This window comes from Lethenteron reissneri, chromosome 15 (genome assembly GCF_015708825.2).
Source record: "Lethenteron reissneri isolate LAM-NWPU_2019-01 chromosome 15, ASM1570882v1, whole genome shotgun sequence".
Classification (NCBI taxonomy): Eukaryota; Metazoa; Chordata; class Hyperoartia; order Petromyzontiformes; family Petromyzontidae; genus Lethenteron; species Lethenteron reissneri.
In genome coordinates this window covers 739,903-757,101 of record NC_083793.1, presented here as the reverse complement: position 1 = coordinate 757,101, position 17,199 = coordinate 739,903, and the positions used below count along the sequence as shown (strand labels likewise).

The 17,199-nt window shown below is 50.7% G+C and overlaps 2 protein-coding genes across 3 annotated transcripts in view; one reads left to right on the top strand and one right to left on the bottom strand.

Moving 5' to 3' along the window:
- LOC133342567 (protein FAM107B-like) overlaps positions 1-6,817 on the top strand; it is a 32,975-nt gene extending 26,158 nt beyond the window's left edge. For both annotated transcript variants that reach the window (XM_061551750.1, XM_061551751.1), the window contains exon 4: positions 1,894-6,817. In XM_061551750.1, the coding sequence (XP_061407734.1) occupies positions 1,894-2,016 (123 nt within the window). In that variant the 3' untranslated portion in view covers positions 2,017-6,817. The remainder of the gene's footprint in view (positions 1-1,893) is intronic.
- Positions 6,818-9,593: 2,776 nt separating this feature from the next.
- MANF (mesencephalic astrocyte derived neurotrophic factor) lies at positions 9,594-16,584 on the bottom strand. Its single transcript, XM_061551749.1, has 4 exons — positions 16,268-16,584; positions 12,764-12,891; positions 11,703-11,844; positions 9,594-11,022 (listed from the first exon to the last, which is right to left on the bottom strand). Exons 1-4 carry the CDS (start codon positions 16,359-16,361, stop codon positions 10,844-10,846), a joined length of 543 nt encoding a protein of 180 aa, XP_061407733.1. The 5' UTR covers positions 16,362-16,584; the 3' UTR covers positions 9,594-10,843.
- Positions 16,585-17,199: the final 615 nt, after the last annotated feature.

Genomic DNA, 17,199 nt, shown 5'->3' with positions numbered 1-17,199 from the left:
AACACAAACAAGACGGACAATGCAAACGAGATTGTCAAAATAAATGAGACGGGCAGTACGAATTTGGGACTTCACGCAGCACCATTGGCCCCAGCTGGCAAGATCACTGATGTGAATGTTGAACGATGACGACAACGACGACAGTGGTGGTGGTGGTCCTGGATCCGGCCCTCGTGTTTTAAAAGAGCACGGCGCTGCGATTATCTCTCTTGGGAGCCCTGAGCCAGTTGTGGAACTTTTACATTCCCAAAGCGGTAGCCAATAATTTCTCGAAGATAAGCACTCAATTTTTTTTATTATAAATAATAATAATAATAATTAATAAATAGCTCTGGGTTGTGGTTATAAGGAGCATGTGTTGATTTAAGGTAATGGGCCATGTGCTATTTGTGGCACGGGTGGATTTTTAGAGTTGTATATACATTCTCCCACGCTCTTCACCCTTAGCTTTTTTTTTTTTTTACAGCCGTGGGAGTAAATCATCGAGCGCAGCCAGGCGGCACTTTGCAGATAACCGTCACTCCGGCACGCCACCCAATCGGCTCAATCTGTGCCCTCGTCATGCTAGCGTGTATCCTAAACACTCCTGCACCCACGTGATTTACCGTAGAGAGAACAAACGTGTTCGCTGGAGAACGGAGGCAATGACTTGCGCTTAAGGGCATAGTCGTGGACGCTGATGGACAGAACGGAACGAGGCGGTGAGAGGTGCATTCGTGCAATGGACAGAGGCAGAAAGCGCAACGCGGAGGATCGGTGTGCAAGTGGCAGGCCCAACGTCGAGTGTTGAGAGAGCCAGCCGCCGGCTTGGGAAGGAAATGAGGGATGACGATGGCCGGTGGGCGAGAGTGAGGATGGAGTGGCAGTCGAGGGAGGGACCGTGTCGATGACTGTGTGCGTGGCCGGTTGGCGCTGTGGCAGGGCACCGAACTGAGAGGAGGGTGCGAGTTCAAACCCTGAGCAGGGTTGGACTCGACTTATAATTTGTTTACAGGCGCTAAAATGAGTCTCACTTTGTTTGAAGTCAACAGTGATTGTTTTATAGAGAGTGGCGGCACCACAACACGAATGCGGAATTTCCTGACAACTCGACTGTGGAAGTATTTGTCCCCAATGAGAATGCTGTTGAGTTTTCATTCGTGCTGTGTGATGGTGATGGCATCGTACTCATGTACATGTGCATCCCTTTTGATGGAGGCCCCCCAGGGGTCGTAGGGATTCTTTGACCATACTTCACCTCACTGGTCAGTGCGGGCTGGTGGAGGTAGGAGAGGTTAGACGTCTCAGCTTAGTACAGTACAACAATTACTTTTGCTCTGCTGCCCACAATTAGTCTTAACAATGCTTTGTTTATCAATAAATAGGAGAGTCTCAACAGCCTCTCAAGGAGGGCCCTGCAGTTGCAAGTTTGACAAAATTCCATTTATAAATTAGTTTTTTTTTTTGGTGAGTGGGTGCCTGGACATCACAGTACCCGGAGAAGCCACGCAGGTATGAGGGGACATGGCGCGGACAGACTCGCGGCACTGGAGGGTCGTGAAATGTGTCGCGCTGCCAACTTCTGGCCACGTCTCGGCGCAGTTTCACTGCACACGGCGATCTCTGTGTGATCCACCAACGCCGCCTCCACCGTGCTGGGTTACAGGCATGCGGCGCCTCATAGGTTGTCATTTACTTGACCTCTGCCATCAGTGATCAGGTTGGTGTTTCATGATAAAGGCAACAAAGATGATGATGATGATGATAAAGACCACTGGAGTGTTGACCGGCAATTTTTATGATAAACAATTATGGCAATGACACAAACGGGATGAAAATAATTATAATGATGATGATGAAAGTGGTGATGACAACCATGATGATGATGGCGTTTAAATGTGTTCTCTGTCACAGCTGGAGTTGGAGCAGCAGAGGCAGGAGGAGGCCCAGAAGGAGGCCCCGGAGTTCGTGAAGGTGAAGGGAACGCTACGCAGCGCCGCCAAGACCCCGTCAGAGCAGCCCAGCATGGAGCAGTGATAAACCCACACCCAGCCCAGCATGGAGCAGTGATAAACCCACACCCAGCCCCGTATTGCAGCATAGATAAACCCACACCCAGCCCATGTTGCAGCATAGAGAAACCCACACTCAGCCCATATTGTAGCATTTATAAACCCACACCCAGCCCATATTGTTGCATTTATAAACCCACACCCAGCCCATATTGCAGCATAGATAAACCCACACCCAGCCCATAGTGCAGCATAGATAAACCCACACCCAGCCCATGTTGCAGCATAGATAAACCCACACCCAGCCCATGTTGCAGCATAGATAAACCCACACCCAGCCCATATTGCAGCATAGATAAACCCACACCCAGCCCATATTGCAGCATAGATAAACCCACACCCAGCCCATGGTGCAGCATAGATAAACCCACACCCAGCCCATGTTGCAGCATAGATAAACCCACACCCAGCCCATGTTGCAGCATAGATAAACCCACACCCAGCCCATATTGCAGCATAGATAAACCCACACCCAGCCCATATTGCAGCATAGATAAACCCACACCCAGCCCATGTTGCAGCATAGATAAACCCACACCCAGCCCATATTGCAGCATAGATAAACCCACACCCAGCCCATATTGCAGCATAGAGAAACCCAGCCCAGCATGGAGCAGTGATAAACCCACACCCAGCCCCGTATTGCATCATAGATAAGCCCACACCCAGCCCGTATTGTAGCATTTATAAACCCACACCTAGCCCATATTGCAGGATAAACCCACACCCAGCCCATGTTGCAGCATAGATAAGCCCATACCCAGCCCATATTGCAGCATAGATAAACCCACACCTAGCCCATACACACTCCATTGGTAAAACGCCCAGCCATTGCACAGTGAAACACCGGCTAGACCCATTACACTAACCAGCCAGCCATGAATCACTGCAGTAGCGATGGGCCCAGCCAATCCACCCCACCGACGACGAGGAATCCATTGCCCTCGCGTCCCAGACCACACGCAGTGACCCAGCGGGGTAGACCCATCGCACGGAGCGGGAGAACTTGCCCAGCACGTTTGGACATCAACGCATCTTCCTCAAGGCCTCTCTGAATGTAGGCCTTATATTTAATTGCATTCAGAATCACACAAGATCCATACATTGACAAACAAATGCAATTGTCTGCAAAGTTTGCTTGCACAATATTTAAAAAAAATAAATGATAAAAAAACGATAAAAATATAAGTAGATAGTTACCCATAAAATACTTGTAATAATGTTAAATAGTAATAGCGAAGCGATCTGGGAGTGGCTCGGAGAGCTCAAGATGGCCATGTCACCGAGCTGGCACTGCTGTGGTTCTGGGTTTGAATTCTGGCTCCACTTGCGTGTGATTTAAACCGGGGGCTCGCGTACAGCCAGTCGGTGGTCTCAGCCTTGTCACCAATCACTGCACAAATAACCCTCGTCACATTCAGTGTAGGTTGTCACTTAATTTGGCACGTGGCAGCTAATGAGGGGCTACGATTTTCAGTTTTCTCATCTATATCCTTTGCAGGGCATATACTGTCCATACGTGCTGCTGCCATAGTGTGACTGGATCTGAGGCCTGTTGAAGTGACTTCAGAAGTAGTTCTGTGATCTCATCTTTTGGGGGCCACAGTGACTCGGTAATGTGGCGCTGCTCACCTCGTGAGTTCCCGATCGAAACGCCGCCTTTTCGTGACATGGGCGCCATTAGCAAGAGAGGAGTATAATTTGTTGAAAGAAAAAATCTAAGTAATAGAGCAACAACAATAACGACTTAATTACTTTTATTATAACCCGTGAATATTTTAATGCATGCGCATAACTCTGAATGGTGCCATGAAAGTGAACGTTATTTAAGTAAACATTATTTTCTGGCGGAGGAGGCTACACGGGGTGAAGGTGCGTCGGTTTAAAGTGAAAAACGTGAATCGTGTGATTATTTTTTTTGGGTTTCCTCCCCCCCCCCCCTCTGGTACCGATTCGATCCGTGCCAAACCGACATCGCGCGTGCCGGAGAGCGGCGACGCTTGCTGCGCGCGCTACACTGCTCAGGAATGGGGGGGCGGGGGGGGGGGCGCTGATGCCTGTGTGAGGTGAGGCTCTGAGTTCCTGCACTGACCCCTCGAGGTGGAATAGTGGTGATGGTAGTGATGATGGCGAGGATGGTAGTAGGAGCGACGTTGTGATTTGTGACGGACGCACTTGTTGAGTTGTCCATCGGGGATCGATGTGGGGCTTGTGACAGAAGCATACGGGACCCAGCTTGCGTCTTGTTTATTTACGTACGTTCATAAACATGACGCACGTACGTACGTGCACACGTGACGTGCACACGTACGTACGCGCCGGCATGGGTTTTTGTTTTATTTATCATCGGTGACTCCCAGCTGTCGTTTTTTTGGAGTCGCCTTGGCACGACGTGGGGAGACAGCTCTTCCAGATGTCCTTCAGTCAAGAGAACATCGCTTCACATCGGGGAATTGCCCGAGAAGATGACATGACAGGACTAATTCCGAGTCGATTCACAAGGCCTCTCTCTCCCCCCCCCCCAACTCGCCAGTAAGAGGGAGCCATGAGTCATCACGCAAATTACTCCCGTGGATTTTCACTTTCCGGCTGTAGGGATAACGTTAGTGGGAAAGAAATTGCAAAAACAACATTCGTAGTCATCGCCAAGCTTCTGTTTATTTGGACAAATCTGGCGCGTGTATAAAATGTGAGGTGCGAACCGGTCAGAGCTTTACTTAAAATTAACTTGCAAAAACATTAAAACGCAGAGAACTTTTGGTATCTGTGTTAAAGCTTGTCTTGCTCCAACGCAATATTATGAAGCCGACCGATTGCGTATAGAAACACAAATGCTTTAAAATAAATAGACTTCTCTCGTTGGTTTCAATCGAAGGTGGAATTTAAAAAAGGAATATATTTCCACATTGTCAAAACCACAAGCCGATTGTGTTTTTTTTAATGACAAAAACACTTCACCAACCCCCTGGCTTCGTTGGCGTTCGAAGTCCGGTGACCGTGGGGGCTTCGGCGTAAACGACCGACTGGCGGGGCGTGCGGTGTGCCCCGCGCGCATTTCACGCGGCAGTGCGGTGTTTGTGGTCACCCACGGCGATGTGCCACTGCCGTCTGTGAAGCTTCACTTTGCTCTGTATCTGTCCAGCAAGGCGGCGCTGTGCTCCGAGCATTTGTCTAATCTTTGGAAGGTCTGGGGTTAACGTGACCCAACCATCATCACTTTTCTGGGGGGGGTCGATAAAATAGGAACTGCTTTATGGGAAGCCCGCAGGTGGTTAAATTGTATCTCCCTGCTCTAAGTGTTACCAGGTAGCGTCTTTGAGCCAGTGGTGGTAATTCCACATTTCCATGATGGGGGCCAAATTATTCCTAGGACCACCACTATGAAAGACCCCAGTGGAGACTCATGTATTGACCCTAAAGAGATGATGGACTTGTATGTCCTCTGAACCGTGCGTAAAGCCACCGTCTGCGTTCAGACTGTGGGTCAAAATCCTCTCACGGCTGTCGAGCTGGGCAGAGTGCGCCGCTGCAGGAACAGCACCGCCGCGAGACGGTGGTGCTGTGGGTACAGTAACTTGCCTCTGTCGCCAGTCTTGGCATTACAAAAATATTCCATTTCAGCCGCCCTAAGTTGGCACGGAGTCAATGGGCAGCAATCACACAGCCATACACCGATGTTTTGAAGCCGCGTTCATGAGTAACAAAATCTCCTTTAAAGTTGCCGGTTGGGCACTCTCTGGGACATCGCCGCCGCGTCGCTCCCGTGCCTGTGGACGCGTCGTTGCAATGCCGTCCCGAGTGTCGGACCAGGTGATGTTTAAACGTCTGTCGTTCAGTCAACGCTTCTTCACACTTGCGTTGGGGCGGCCTGGCGCGCCCAGCATTGGGTGGGCATCCATGGAATACCCAGCCGCACTGTTCCGAGTTGGTCGGGCTGGCTGCCTGCCAGCGGGAGGTGGCACGCTGGGACCACCGCCACTGCTGGGAGGGAGGTCGCAAGGGACCAAGAGCAGTGGCGGGGTTGACTATATTGTCAGTGGCGTGGTAACGACATTGTCAGTGGCGTAGTGACGATATTGTCAGTGGCATAGTGACGACATTGTCAGTGGCGTGGTAACGACATTGTCAGTGGCGTAGTAACTGGTGACGATATTGGCTGCTCAGGGGGTGCGGCAATCGGTGAGGTGGGGCCCCCCAATATTTGATTTGTCACGCACGGTCGCCAAACGTTACTGCTGTAATTAAATTAAAATTAAAACGTGGGACGTAAAAATAAATCATTTTCACTTTTAAAAAAGACATTAAAACCGCGTTTTAAATAAGTTTGTTATTTTACACTGTTGAAAACCTATCTCATGATGGTAGTATAGGGGGACCCAAACTCGTAGCTGTGGCCACCGGGGGATGGGGGGGCAAGGCGCCTCCTGGCTGCCCCCCGCGCTCGTTCCGCTGCTGGCCGAGAGGAGCGCGGGTTGCGTGGCGCGGTGGAGCGGCGGTCGTTTGGGACGAAACTAAAACAACTAGAAACCCCGTGAGCTTGTTGAGTGGCGAGCGCCACAGCCGTGCGACTTGATGTCAAAACGAACAAAAATGCATCGCCGTGTCTCGTCTGTAAAGTATTTAAGTGTACGTCGTGTGTTTATATTTTTTTTGTATGTAAAAAAAGAACAACAGAAAGATTACGTTATTTTGATACCTGACTAGTTTTGTCCATTTTGTGTTTCCATCTGTGACTCGCCTAATAAAGGTGCATTTCCATAAACACGTGAGGTTGTTTTGACTTAAACCTCAACAGGCGAGCCAGTCCATGAAGGATTGGTCTGGCCAGAGATGTCTGTGTGTGTCGTCCTCTCAATCTGAGCTCTCAAGCAGCAATGTCCACAACAAATCCATCTGTTCCAGGCTGTACGGGGCGTCTTTATTTTTTTACGTAGTTCTAAAACAAAATTCTTAAATGGGGACTCCTTTCTTCGAACACTTGGGCCGGTTTTAAACATTCCGCCCGACCTACTGAACATCCTGGGTTTAACCAGACTTGATTGTGTTGAGGGGCTCACGGATCCTTGAAAGATCTGGACACAATCCCATCGGTGAGCTCCTCCAGCAGGCTAGACTGCGTTGGCTGGGTCATGTAGCCCACATACCCAGCCACCGCATGCCCAAGCAGCTTCTGTTTGACCAGCTAGAGGGGGATAAACAGGAGCGGCACGGGCTAGATAAACTAATCTTTAGTTTATTTTTCCAGGTTAGGCCCACTCAGCTATATAGCTCTCTTTTCAGAAGGGGGCTGGCCACATGATAGCTCAACGAAGTGGCTTATCACTTGGCCATTATATTAGTCAAACACTTTAAACGAATGTTTCTAAATGTGGAGGACCCCGAGAAAAATCCACGCGACCAAGGGGAGAGAATATATACAGGCGTCAGGGTCGGGATCGAACCCACGATCCTTCTCCACACCAAACGAGTTGCGGGTTGATGTGGTCACGGAAGATTAGAGCCGAGTGGACTTGCCGATGACCGGCACCAGTGGTGTCAAGGTCGGCCTCTGTTAGCTTCGTCAAACCGTAGTGAAGACGATGGCGCATAGCAGGGCCACGGAGGTGTTCACTGACAAGTTGACAGCTGATGCTGGAGGCTCCCACGTTGAGAATGTGTTTACATCAATAAATAAAAGACCCAACGGCTCATTCCTCCACTTTAAAGTGTAACCATCAAGGGACCATGAAAGCGACATCTAAATTAATATAAGCACGTGCGGGATTGCCCCGGGAAGATTCGGCGTCTTCTGACGCGCCGTGCCAGGCGAGACCCATTGGAGGAGCCAGGGGATTGCTATGCCCACTCGAAGTCTCTCCAAGGAACACCTTGAGACATCGCTGGGGCTGGCCGTGTGGAATGTCCCGCTGAGTCCTGCTCTCCGCTTGGGAGGAGAGGCTGCCATTCTTGCGTCGGGAGCTGGACCGCTACTGCTTGGACGGGTTCGTGTTCCACTCGGTCCTCCTCTACTCGGGGTAGAATGGCATCGAACCACGGGGTATATGGACCTTTTCTTCTGAATACAATCATGTGGAAGGGCATGTTTCTACTGTGCTTGGTGAGATGTTCATGGGATGGGGAATATTGAACGTCCATAGGACGGAACGGAACGGAATGGAAATTAAAAAACTCACCGGATGAGACGAGACAAACAATTGTGGCGAGAGAGAAACCCAAATCATCACGGCATGCCTCGTGCCTCCCACTTCATGTGCATCGACTGCCCTCTACTGGTGGAAATGAGCCTTGGCGCTTACAAATCTCAAGATCTTACTGTAATGGGGACTTCACACAACTCCACGAGGTAACCCGTATCGTCCGCTTTGCACAATGTTGCGACATCGTTGCTTGTTTTATACATTAAAACTACATCTCGTTTTTTTTACAAATTTAAATCTGAAATAACCACAATTAACATCCATTCTCGCGGGACTCTTTTATATGCATTTAAGCACCAAATAAATGCAAGCCCTCGTGTATTGCCAGGCCTGCTGGCACTGGTCAGTGCTGGCAGCAGCAGCAGCAGTTTGCACTCTGGATAGTTCGTCATTGCCAAAGCGCTCACAAGCATCGAACCAGTTCAGTCGCAGCGCAGTGGAAGCAGTAACAATCGTGTCAACTCACCTATGCCGATCACACACTACCCTTGGTGGTGATTGAACAGACTCAATCATCGGACAACCATAGTCCCCAAGTGAGAAATGCAGTTTACCCACGGCAGGACTGGTACGCAACTAGAGTCCAGAACTGCAGTCTATAACTGTAGTCCACCCAATTCAGCTGAGTCGCGCTCGCGAGGCCTCCGCTTGATGCGGCCGCACACCATATCTCTCTCTCTGCCACTTTTTTTTTGAATGAACATCGAAACCAGCACTGGCCATTTGTTTCCAATATCGTAAAACACTGCCCTTCAAATCACATCAATTCAATGGCCTTACTCAAACAGTGACTGTTGAGAACCACGAGCACTCGTACACGAGCCAGTTTCCCAGACTGTAGATAAAATCTGTTTTAAAATGTCTTAAAACTGAGTATTAAGGCACGTCTTCTTTGTATGCACCGTCTCCCTTATCAACGGATAATTCAATGGGCTCCTGATTAATTTTGCAAAGTTCCACTACAATATCAATGCGAATGTGACGACTTAATGTTTAGTTGATGAACCAGACCAGTGGAAGGCGCCACGACTGCTGGCGAAGACCTTGTGACAGGGCTATTACCAGCTGAGAGACGCCATGGAGAGGCGGGAATTCACCATTGTCGAAGACATTCAAAGCATGCACTTTATTTCAGCCATTGAAGTGAGAGGCCATCGATTAAGGCGCGTACCATGAGATGTTTGTTGCAGTGTTGGAAACAACAAAAATCTATTTATATCACTACCCTACTCTGGGATTATGTACCACTTTGCTGCTCTGCAGATTGGGAGTTCACACAGCCTTCGGCAATGCCAGTTTCCTCCGAAGTGTTTTAATGGACGATACTGAGGACATGTCACAGTTCAGTGAGTGAAAATAATTTATTTCCATACAAAAGAAACATTTTACTGCTCGGCTTAATGTCAGCATCACCCAAAACAGCAGATTTCCACTCCAAATAAAAACAGAAAGGTAAAAATTATCGAGGGATTTTGTGCAACCCCCAGGTGAGAATGTAACAATTCACCTCCCATAAATTGGACTTTTTAAGATCGGGTATCGGCCAATAAAATGTCCCATGTTGGTGCTTGTAGAATCTACATATCAGTTGGCTGCAGGGTTTTAATGAACCAAATACATCAATCAGAAATAATTGACTTTACAAGCAGATTTTACACATTACTAGACTCGAATCAATGTATGTAGAACGCATTTCGCACCTTACGTCGCCAACCGTGCTAAATCGGAGGCAAATTGATACTTCCCTATACCCAACACCCCTACACCTTTAAATAGATGCCAACTGTTACCAGCAAATCACAAACTTTCCAGAAACTCTGGACAAGAGCCTCACATCTGGGTGGGGGAAAGACCCCAGAATGAGCTCTGATGTCATTTGAAAAAGCCCTGCCTTAACTAAAGCCACAACATTTCCATTTTTCAAGTTCAACACAGAAGCGATTTGCATGTTTTGCCATCCTCCAATATATGTACAACATACATGTACATAGACCCCTCTCTCAAACCTCGAGTATACCGAAGAGAAAACACATTTATACCAGTTTTTTTGTACAGTCGTGGAACCCAGGCTGAGATCAAACAACAGGAGAACAGTTTAAACTTTATCAGCACCTAAAGTTTAACCCAGGATCAACATTTGGTAGTGGTCAGCCCAACTAATGATATTAACATCACCATGGCCTCTACAGTATCGTGAAAAACATCACAATACATCGTGGCTTAAAAGGAAATTTCAAATAAAAGTAAAAATTACCTTTTGCGATTAATCTGGGGTGGAAAAAAAAACGTTACTTGTGGTATAAAGACCCCGACCAGTGTAACGCAACACAGCCTCTCACTTCACAGGCAAACTCGGCAAAAGATTTGCGGTGTAGAAATTCATTTCCACAAGGATGTCCACATTCCTTTACAGAGAAAAGTGCCCAAGAGTCAACACCGCAATAACATGTGCAAGTCAATGTTGAGCGCCGGCCACGATGACACAGAGTGAAGTGTGGTGGGGAGGGTTCTATTTGCGTCACAAGAAGCACCCCTCCCCCCAGCCCTCCCCCACAAGGAGGCCAGGTTCGAGTCCGGGTCTCGAGTAGAGGGCTGCTAGAGGTCGTTCCTGGCGACGTTGGGCGCGTATTTGGGCATGAGCTCGTTGATTTTGCGGATGAAATCGGACTTCTCCGCGCAGCCCTTGCACCCTTCTCCCCAGTCGTCAAGGATTCTCTTCAGATCTTTCACCTTCAGCTTCTTGAGATCAACGGTGCTGAGGTCAATCTGCTTCTCTGTAGGGGACGGGTCAACAGCAGCAACATTGTCAGGCTTTGTCCGAGCAGCAGAAGGGAAGGCGGCTGTTACAAGACACACACGCCGTTTAAATGTCCTTAAAATAATGAGGTTAATTGGGCAGTTTGTAGACTATCACCGATCGACGTCAATGCAAAACATCCATTTATACCAACAGCAAGTAGACCTTCAAAATCGTTATCGTTAAATCAGTCTTTATTTAGACAGGAGGAATCCGATGAGCTAAGAAACTTTATTTCACAGTTGGGGTGACACCACACTCGGTGGCGGCACCACAACGTCTCTAAATGCAACCCTTTCTCGCCTCCAGGTCTCCCAATATCTCGTTTGTCTTGCCTTCAGCTCCCCCCTCACCTCTCATCGACAACTCACGTACATCTCATTTAGCTCTCATCCAACTAATCCGTATGCGAGCCATAAGTCTCAGCAAACCACTCAGACACCCTTCAAGGTGCCAGATGTGGCCTGTGGGCTATGCCCTGCAGATACTTTGACTATTAGAACAAGGTGCTTCAATACAGTGAGTGTTTAGTCACACTATGCAGCTGGTTACAGCCCGTGGCACGGTGTATGCATGTGCTTTCGCACCGTACGAAGCCATCGGAGGTACGGTGGACGCGTGCGGTGCCCTACAGCGGTGCGAGAGTGGCACGCGTACCGTATTTGAGCTCGCAGATTTGGCCATCCTGCTTCTTCAGCTTCTCGCAGATCTTCGTGGCCGGCACGTGGAAACTCAGCGGCTTCGACACCTCGTTGGTGATCTTGGTGGCCGCGTCGCTCGTGGCTCCCAGGTAGTAGCACTGCAATCGACGCACACAAATAGGTTTCAGTTATTCAAGGAGGCTTCTACACCAGGCTCTACAATCGGCTAAAAATCGTAATTATTTTAAGGTATTGTTTGATTTGAAATGAAAGTTACATTGTAATTAAAATATCCAAGTCCTGGAAAGGTGGAACATCCACACAGCACCCTTTTAATCAGCACCGACTCCGGTCTAAGAGAATGGTCCTGGACCATGCCTTGATACCACAGCTTCCATTGTTACTCTTCATCGGTCTCTTGCCCAATACGAGATGATGCCCGTTTAGACCCCGCAGAGTGGTTAGCTGTACGAATCATGTTATTCAATCATGCAATCCAAATTTGAAATTGATATTTGTAGTCAATATTAATGAAGCTAAAGCCATCAAACCCAGTAATCCTGGGTGGCTACATCTGGATGCTTATACTTGGACAACTTAGGCCCTCACTCGTGCTGGTCCGGTACTCCGACCAGCCAACTGGCAACCAGCAAAGCAGGTTTGGGGATTTCACCGTGATCCACAAACCCCTCCCCCCCCCCCACCTTCAAGGCAACGCATTACAACAGCTGGGCACCACTGTGTCCCAATGTCGATCGCTCTTTAAAACAAAGTGAACACTCACGATGCAACTTGCATATTTTTGGTACATTAGCAGCAGGACGATCTTGAACATGAGCAATGAGAAATCAATAAGGCTTGTCCCAGCAAATATTTCAGTGTCACACTGGCCAATTAAAATTATATTTAGCTTGGGCATGACCCACACCCTGTCACACACCCAGGCAAACCCAAGAGGTAAATTCCAAGATTATTTCCGACTACCACATTGTAGCTAAAAGGAATCTAACAGTTGTAACCGGTGGCTTTCCCAACAAAACGCCCACAGCACAGAACCCACTGTGCGGAATCACTCACAAGGCGGTTTTCCTTGCCCTTGGCATCGCTGCAGGTCTTTATCAGCTCCTTTTCCACATTTTCTGCAGTGAAGTCTGCATTCTTTTCCTTTAAGGAGTTGTAGAACTTCTCGAGGAACGTAATGCACACTGTCAAAAACACAGCACAGGAAGACAAAACACAAGTGAACACGTTGCATCAGACCAGCGCTGGTGGGGCCCGGCACGAGAGCGCTGGTGCGGTGCCACCAGGATCCTGGGTGTGCATCGAGGGGCTCGGCCATGACCTGGGTACCCGCGGTCAAAATAGTGGTAACACGAGAGAGGGGACAGGCATCTCGCCTCCAGCCTGTCCATCTGAACTCAAATGGAGCACTTGCCGATTACAGGCTTGCCTTCAGCCACTGAATGGTCCTAGTTCCATATTTCCTTTCAGTTTTTACAGCCAAGAAAACAAAGCACCCATTTGCACAAACACTGTCAATTCGAAGTTGATGGTTATAAAAAAAATCCACGTGCATTTTAAAATTGCCAAAATCACTTGAAGAATACCGGCGCTAACATTCATAATGTGCTCTTGCCGACTCCGTGCAACTCACCAACGCCGTGACAAACACACGATCCATGTTCACACAGCAACGCATTGTGCGACTGTCAGTCTCATTAACCCCACCGAGCGACAGCGACATGATTCACGGCATTTGTTTTGGCAGCGTTTCTATCACAGACGGCCGCGTCAGAGGTCTCCCACGCGTGTCGGGTGACCACGAAGCCAGCCCACTGGCGGGCGAGCTAAATAAACGACCCCTCGGCACGCAGCAGCCTCACGTCGTGGCGAAGACTTCACCCAGCAGGTCACGGACGAAGGCGGTGTACGGAATGTTACTATCGAGTGTTGAGACACAGTCCAAGACGGACCCAGTCTCCTCGGGGTAACAACGCATTTGGCGATACCAAGAGTATGGATACCAATTACTTTACGCACAAACAACAACTCGGCACGTTGGGCAAATAACACCGTGCCCTTTAAAAAAGGAACAAAATTTAAATGGGCGACGCTTCGGGCAACGGCCCTTCTTCATAGCGCAGAACTCGAGCGGCCAAGAGAGGCGCAGGAGACCGGTGGGGGGGGGGGGGGACACGGGGGGGGGTGACACCGGAACAGCTGAGAGCCACGTGAGCTCGCGTCCCGCTGGGGGCAGTGGCGACCAATCACAGCCCTCGCTCGCGCTAGGCTCCTCCCCCTCGTCGACGCGCGCGCTGCACCGTGGCCCCAGCGGTGACGTCATGTGTGCGTGTGCGCACCGAGAGCCGAATGACGTCTGAGCGCTGCACGATCCTAGCAACATTGGCTCTTAAGTTTTACTACTACTGCTGCTGATGCTGCGCGCTTGTGCGTTTGCATCAAGGCCGTAATTATAATATATATTGGGGGGGGGGGGGGAGGGAGACATCCCCCCCAATATTGACTCCATGGCTACGGCCTTGTGTATTTGCATGTTGTATTTATACGGCGCAATCGCATTTCAAGATAGTGGACGGCCCATTGGGCTTCGTGACCATGGGAAGAGTAAAAACGGGAAAACCTTGAACCTGGGGGCCGAACAGGTGCCGAGAGGCCACAGGCCATGTTGGCAGAGTGGAGACGAATCACCTGCGATGGGCGCCACATCTCAGAGTAGGGTCCAAGGTCGAGATCACTCAATGCGCTGAACTTGGGGAGAAGCCACGAGACCTGGGTGGGCCAATTTCCCAACAGTTTGCCGGGTCACCAACATTTGCAAAAAAGTGTCGCACAGCAATGAAGCTAACAGACAGACCACAGGCATCAGCCATACATACAATCTGCACAAACATAAATCAACGTTAATTAAAACACATGTTAAGAGTGTGGATAGTTGTATGTATGGACGACCAGCGTGCACTGTCGGGCGTTCTCCAAGCTGCGGGGCCACGTTGCAGGCAGCAGAGGGGAGCCCGGCACGACCCATTGCTGTACTGCTCTTCTATGTCCCCACGTCGATGATGCCGGCCTCCACCGGCACGGCGAGGCATCGTCAAATAACCAACACAAGCGTCAGGAGGGCCTCGTCCAACATACAATGTTGTGCACTGCGACTGCGTATGTCACGCAGCTGTGTAATCGCTTTATGCAGTGTCCATGTAAACTATTACATGGGAAGGGTAAAGACGGGAACAGTGGTCAATGTCCGGGTGCTGAACTACGTCGGTGGGCCCGGACTTTAACCACCACGTCTGGAGCCCGAGGCGAACGGGGGAAATTCCACATTCCTATGGCACGAGTCGGGATGGCTCCGTGGTGGGAAGCGGGCGGCAGTGCAGCGACAGCCAAGCTCGATCTACCGCTCGATGAAGGCCGTCGAAATCCCAAAATCCTTCTATGCGGTAATCCACCTGGCTCCATGCACACGAGTCCATTCCCCACTGTTGTACTGCACTCGTATGCTCCCACGTACACGCTGCGGGCCTTCTGCGGGAAGTGTGGTCTCATAACCCCCACGACCTGCACGGCGGGCGGAGGCCTTCATCCAGCAGTGGATTATCACACCAGGGGCTCGAGATGATGTCACGAGTCGTACAACGCGGCGTGCTGCACACGCAACAGCAGCATCAGCAGCATCAGCAGTCTCTCCACTCTCATCTCTTCGGGGACAAGCAGCTGTCAACAGCCACGATCAACCCACTGCTGGACGAAGGCCTCTCCGCAATTCGTCGACAACGCACGAGCCGGTGGTGGAAATTACACATTAGTATGGTCGGTCAGGTCCGTCCGTTCATTCATTCATCCACAGGACCACGAACGGTGGCAAAACCCAACATCGTTAATGACGCCGCTGTGGGACGGGAATTCCCGTTAAGGTCGCGTCATCACCGCAGCCACAACGCTCACACTCACCACTCACTCACCCTCACCTCACTCACCACTCACTCACTCACCCTCACTCACCACTCACTCACCCTCACCTCACTCACCACTCACTCACTCACCCTCACTCACCCTCACTCACCACTCACTCACCACTCACCGCTCACTCACCACTCACTCACCCCACCCTCACCGCTCACTCACCCTCACCACTCACTCACCACTCACTCACCCCACCCTCACTCACCGCTTACACTCCCCACTCACTCACCTCACCACTCACTCACCCTCGCCGCTCACTCACCACCACTCACTCACCACTCCCTCACCCACTCACCCTCACCACTCACCCCACCCTCACTCACCTCTCCCTCACCTCACTCACCTCTCCCTCACCGCTCACACTCTCCACTCACTCACCCCACCCTCACCGCTCACTCACCCCACCCTCACCGCTCACTCACCCCTCACCGCTCACTCACCCCTCACCGCTCACTCACCCCTCACCGCTCACTCACCCCTCACCGCTCACTCACCCCTCACCGCTCACTCACCCCACCCTCACTCACCCCACCCTCACTCACCCCACCCTCACTCACCCCACCCTCACCGCTCACCCCACCCACACCGCTCACTCACCGTCGCACTCGCCCTCCTTGAGCGCCACGGCGGGCTCAATCGCCGTCGCCACCACCGCCGCCGCCACCACCAACGCCAGGAGCATCCCGCCCATGACGACCGCTTTGGCGAGAGGCTCGCTAGCGCACAAGTGGCCGCACAACACAACAACCACGGTCTCTAAGTGGTCGCACAACACAACCACCACCACTGTCTCTGTCTCTCTAAGACGTCGCCAACGAGCCCGGGGGGGGGGGGGGGAAGGCCTCTCAAGTCCCGCGGCACGCGAAGCGGCGGCCGCCTTCGACTCAGTGGCGGGGATGTGACGTCACTAGCAGCGCGCGCCCGACTGTGGCCGGGCCCCTCCCCCCACCCTCCCCTTATATAAGTGCCGAGTGACGTCACCGGCGCACGTGGCCGCACAAACAGCTGGCGCGCGCCCATTGGCCCGCGAGCGCCCGTGACGCGCGACGCGCGGGACCAATGGGAGCGAGACGCGTTCGGGGTTTACTCCACCCCCCCCCCCCCGGTGAAATCGATTCGCTTCCGAATGAAATCGATGTATGATGGACTCGACGATTCCTGCACTGGAGCTCGGCGATGTGTAGGAATCGATGCCGCGCGGTGCGCGTCGCAGACGAGGCGCTGCGGTGCCACGGCTCGGTCCAGTATCTCGCGAAGGCAGCAGAATAAGCACACATTTGCCATTTATTGTTGAAAATAAGACATTTTCTCATTCCTTTCTTTAACTTTTTTTTTACTGAAAACAATTCACGAGAATTTTACACTTTGTACAAGATATGTATTGAGTCTTATTCCTGCATAATTTGCAAGTAATGTACAGACGCGAAACATGAATTGCCCTTCGCCAACACTGCCAACTTGAAGAACGCAACATTGAACTCTCCAACACGAATTGCAGAGGCATCCAAGTGGGGACCTCTCAGCGCGCT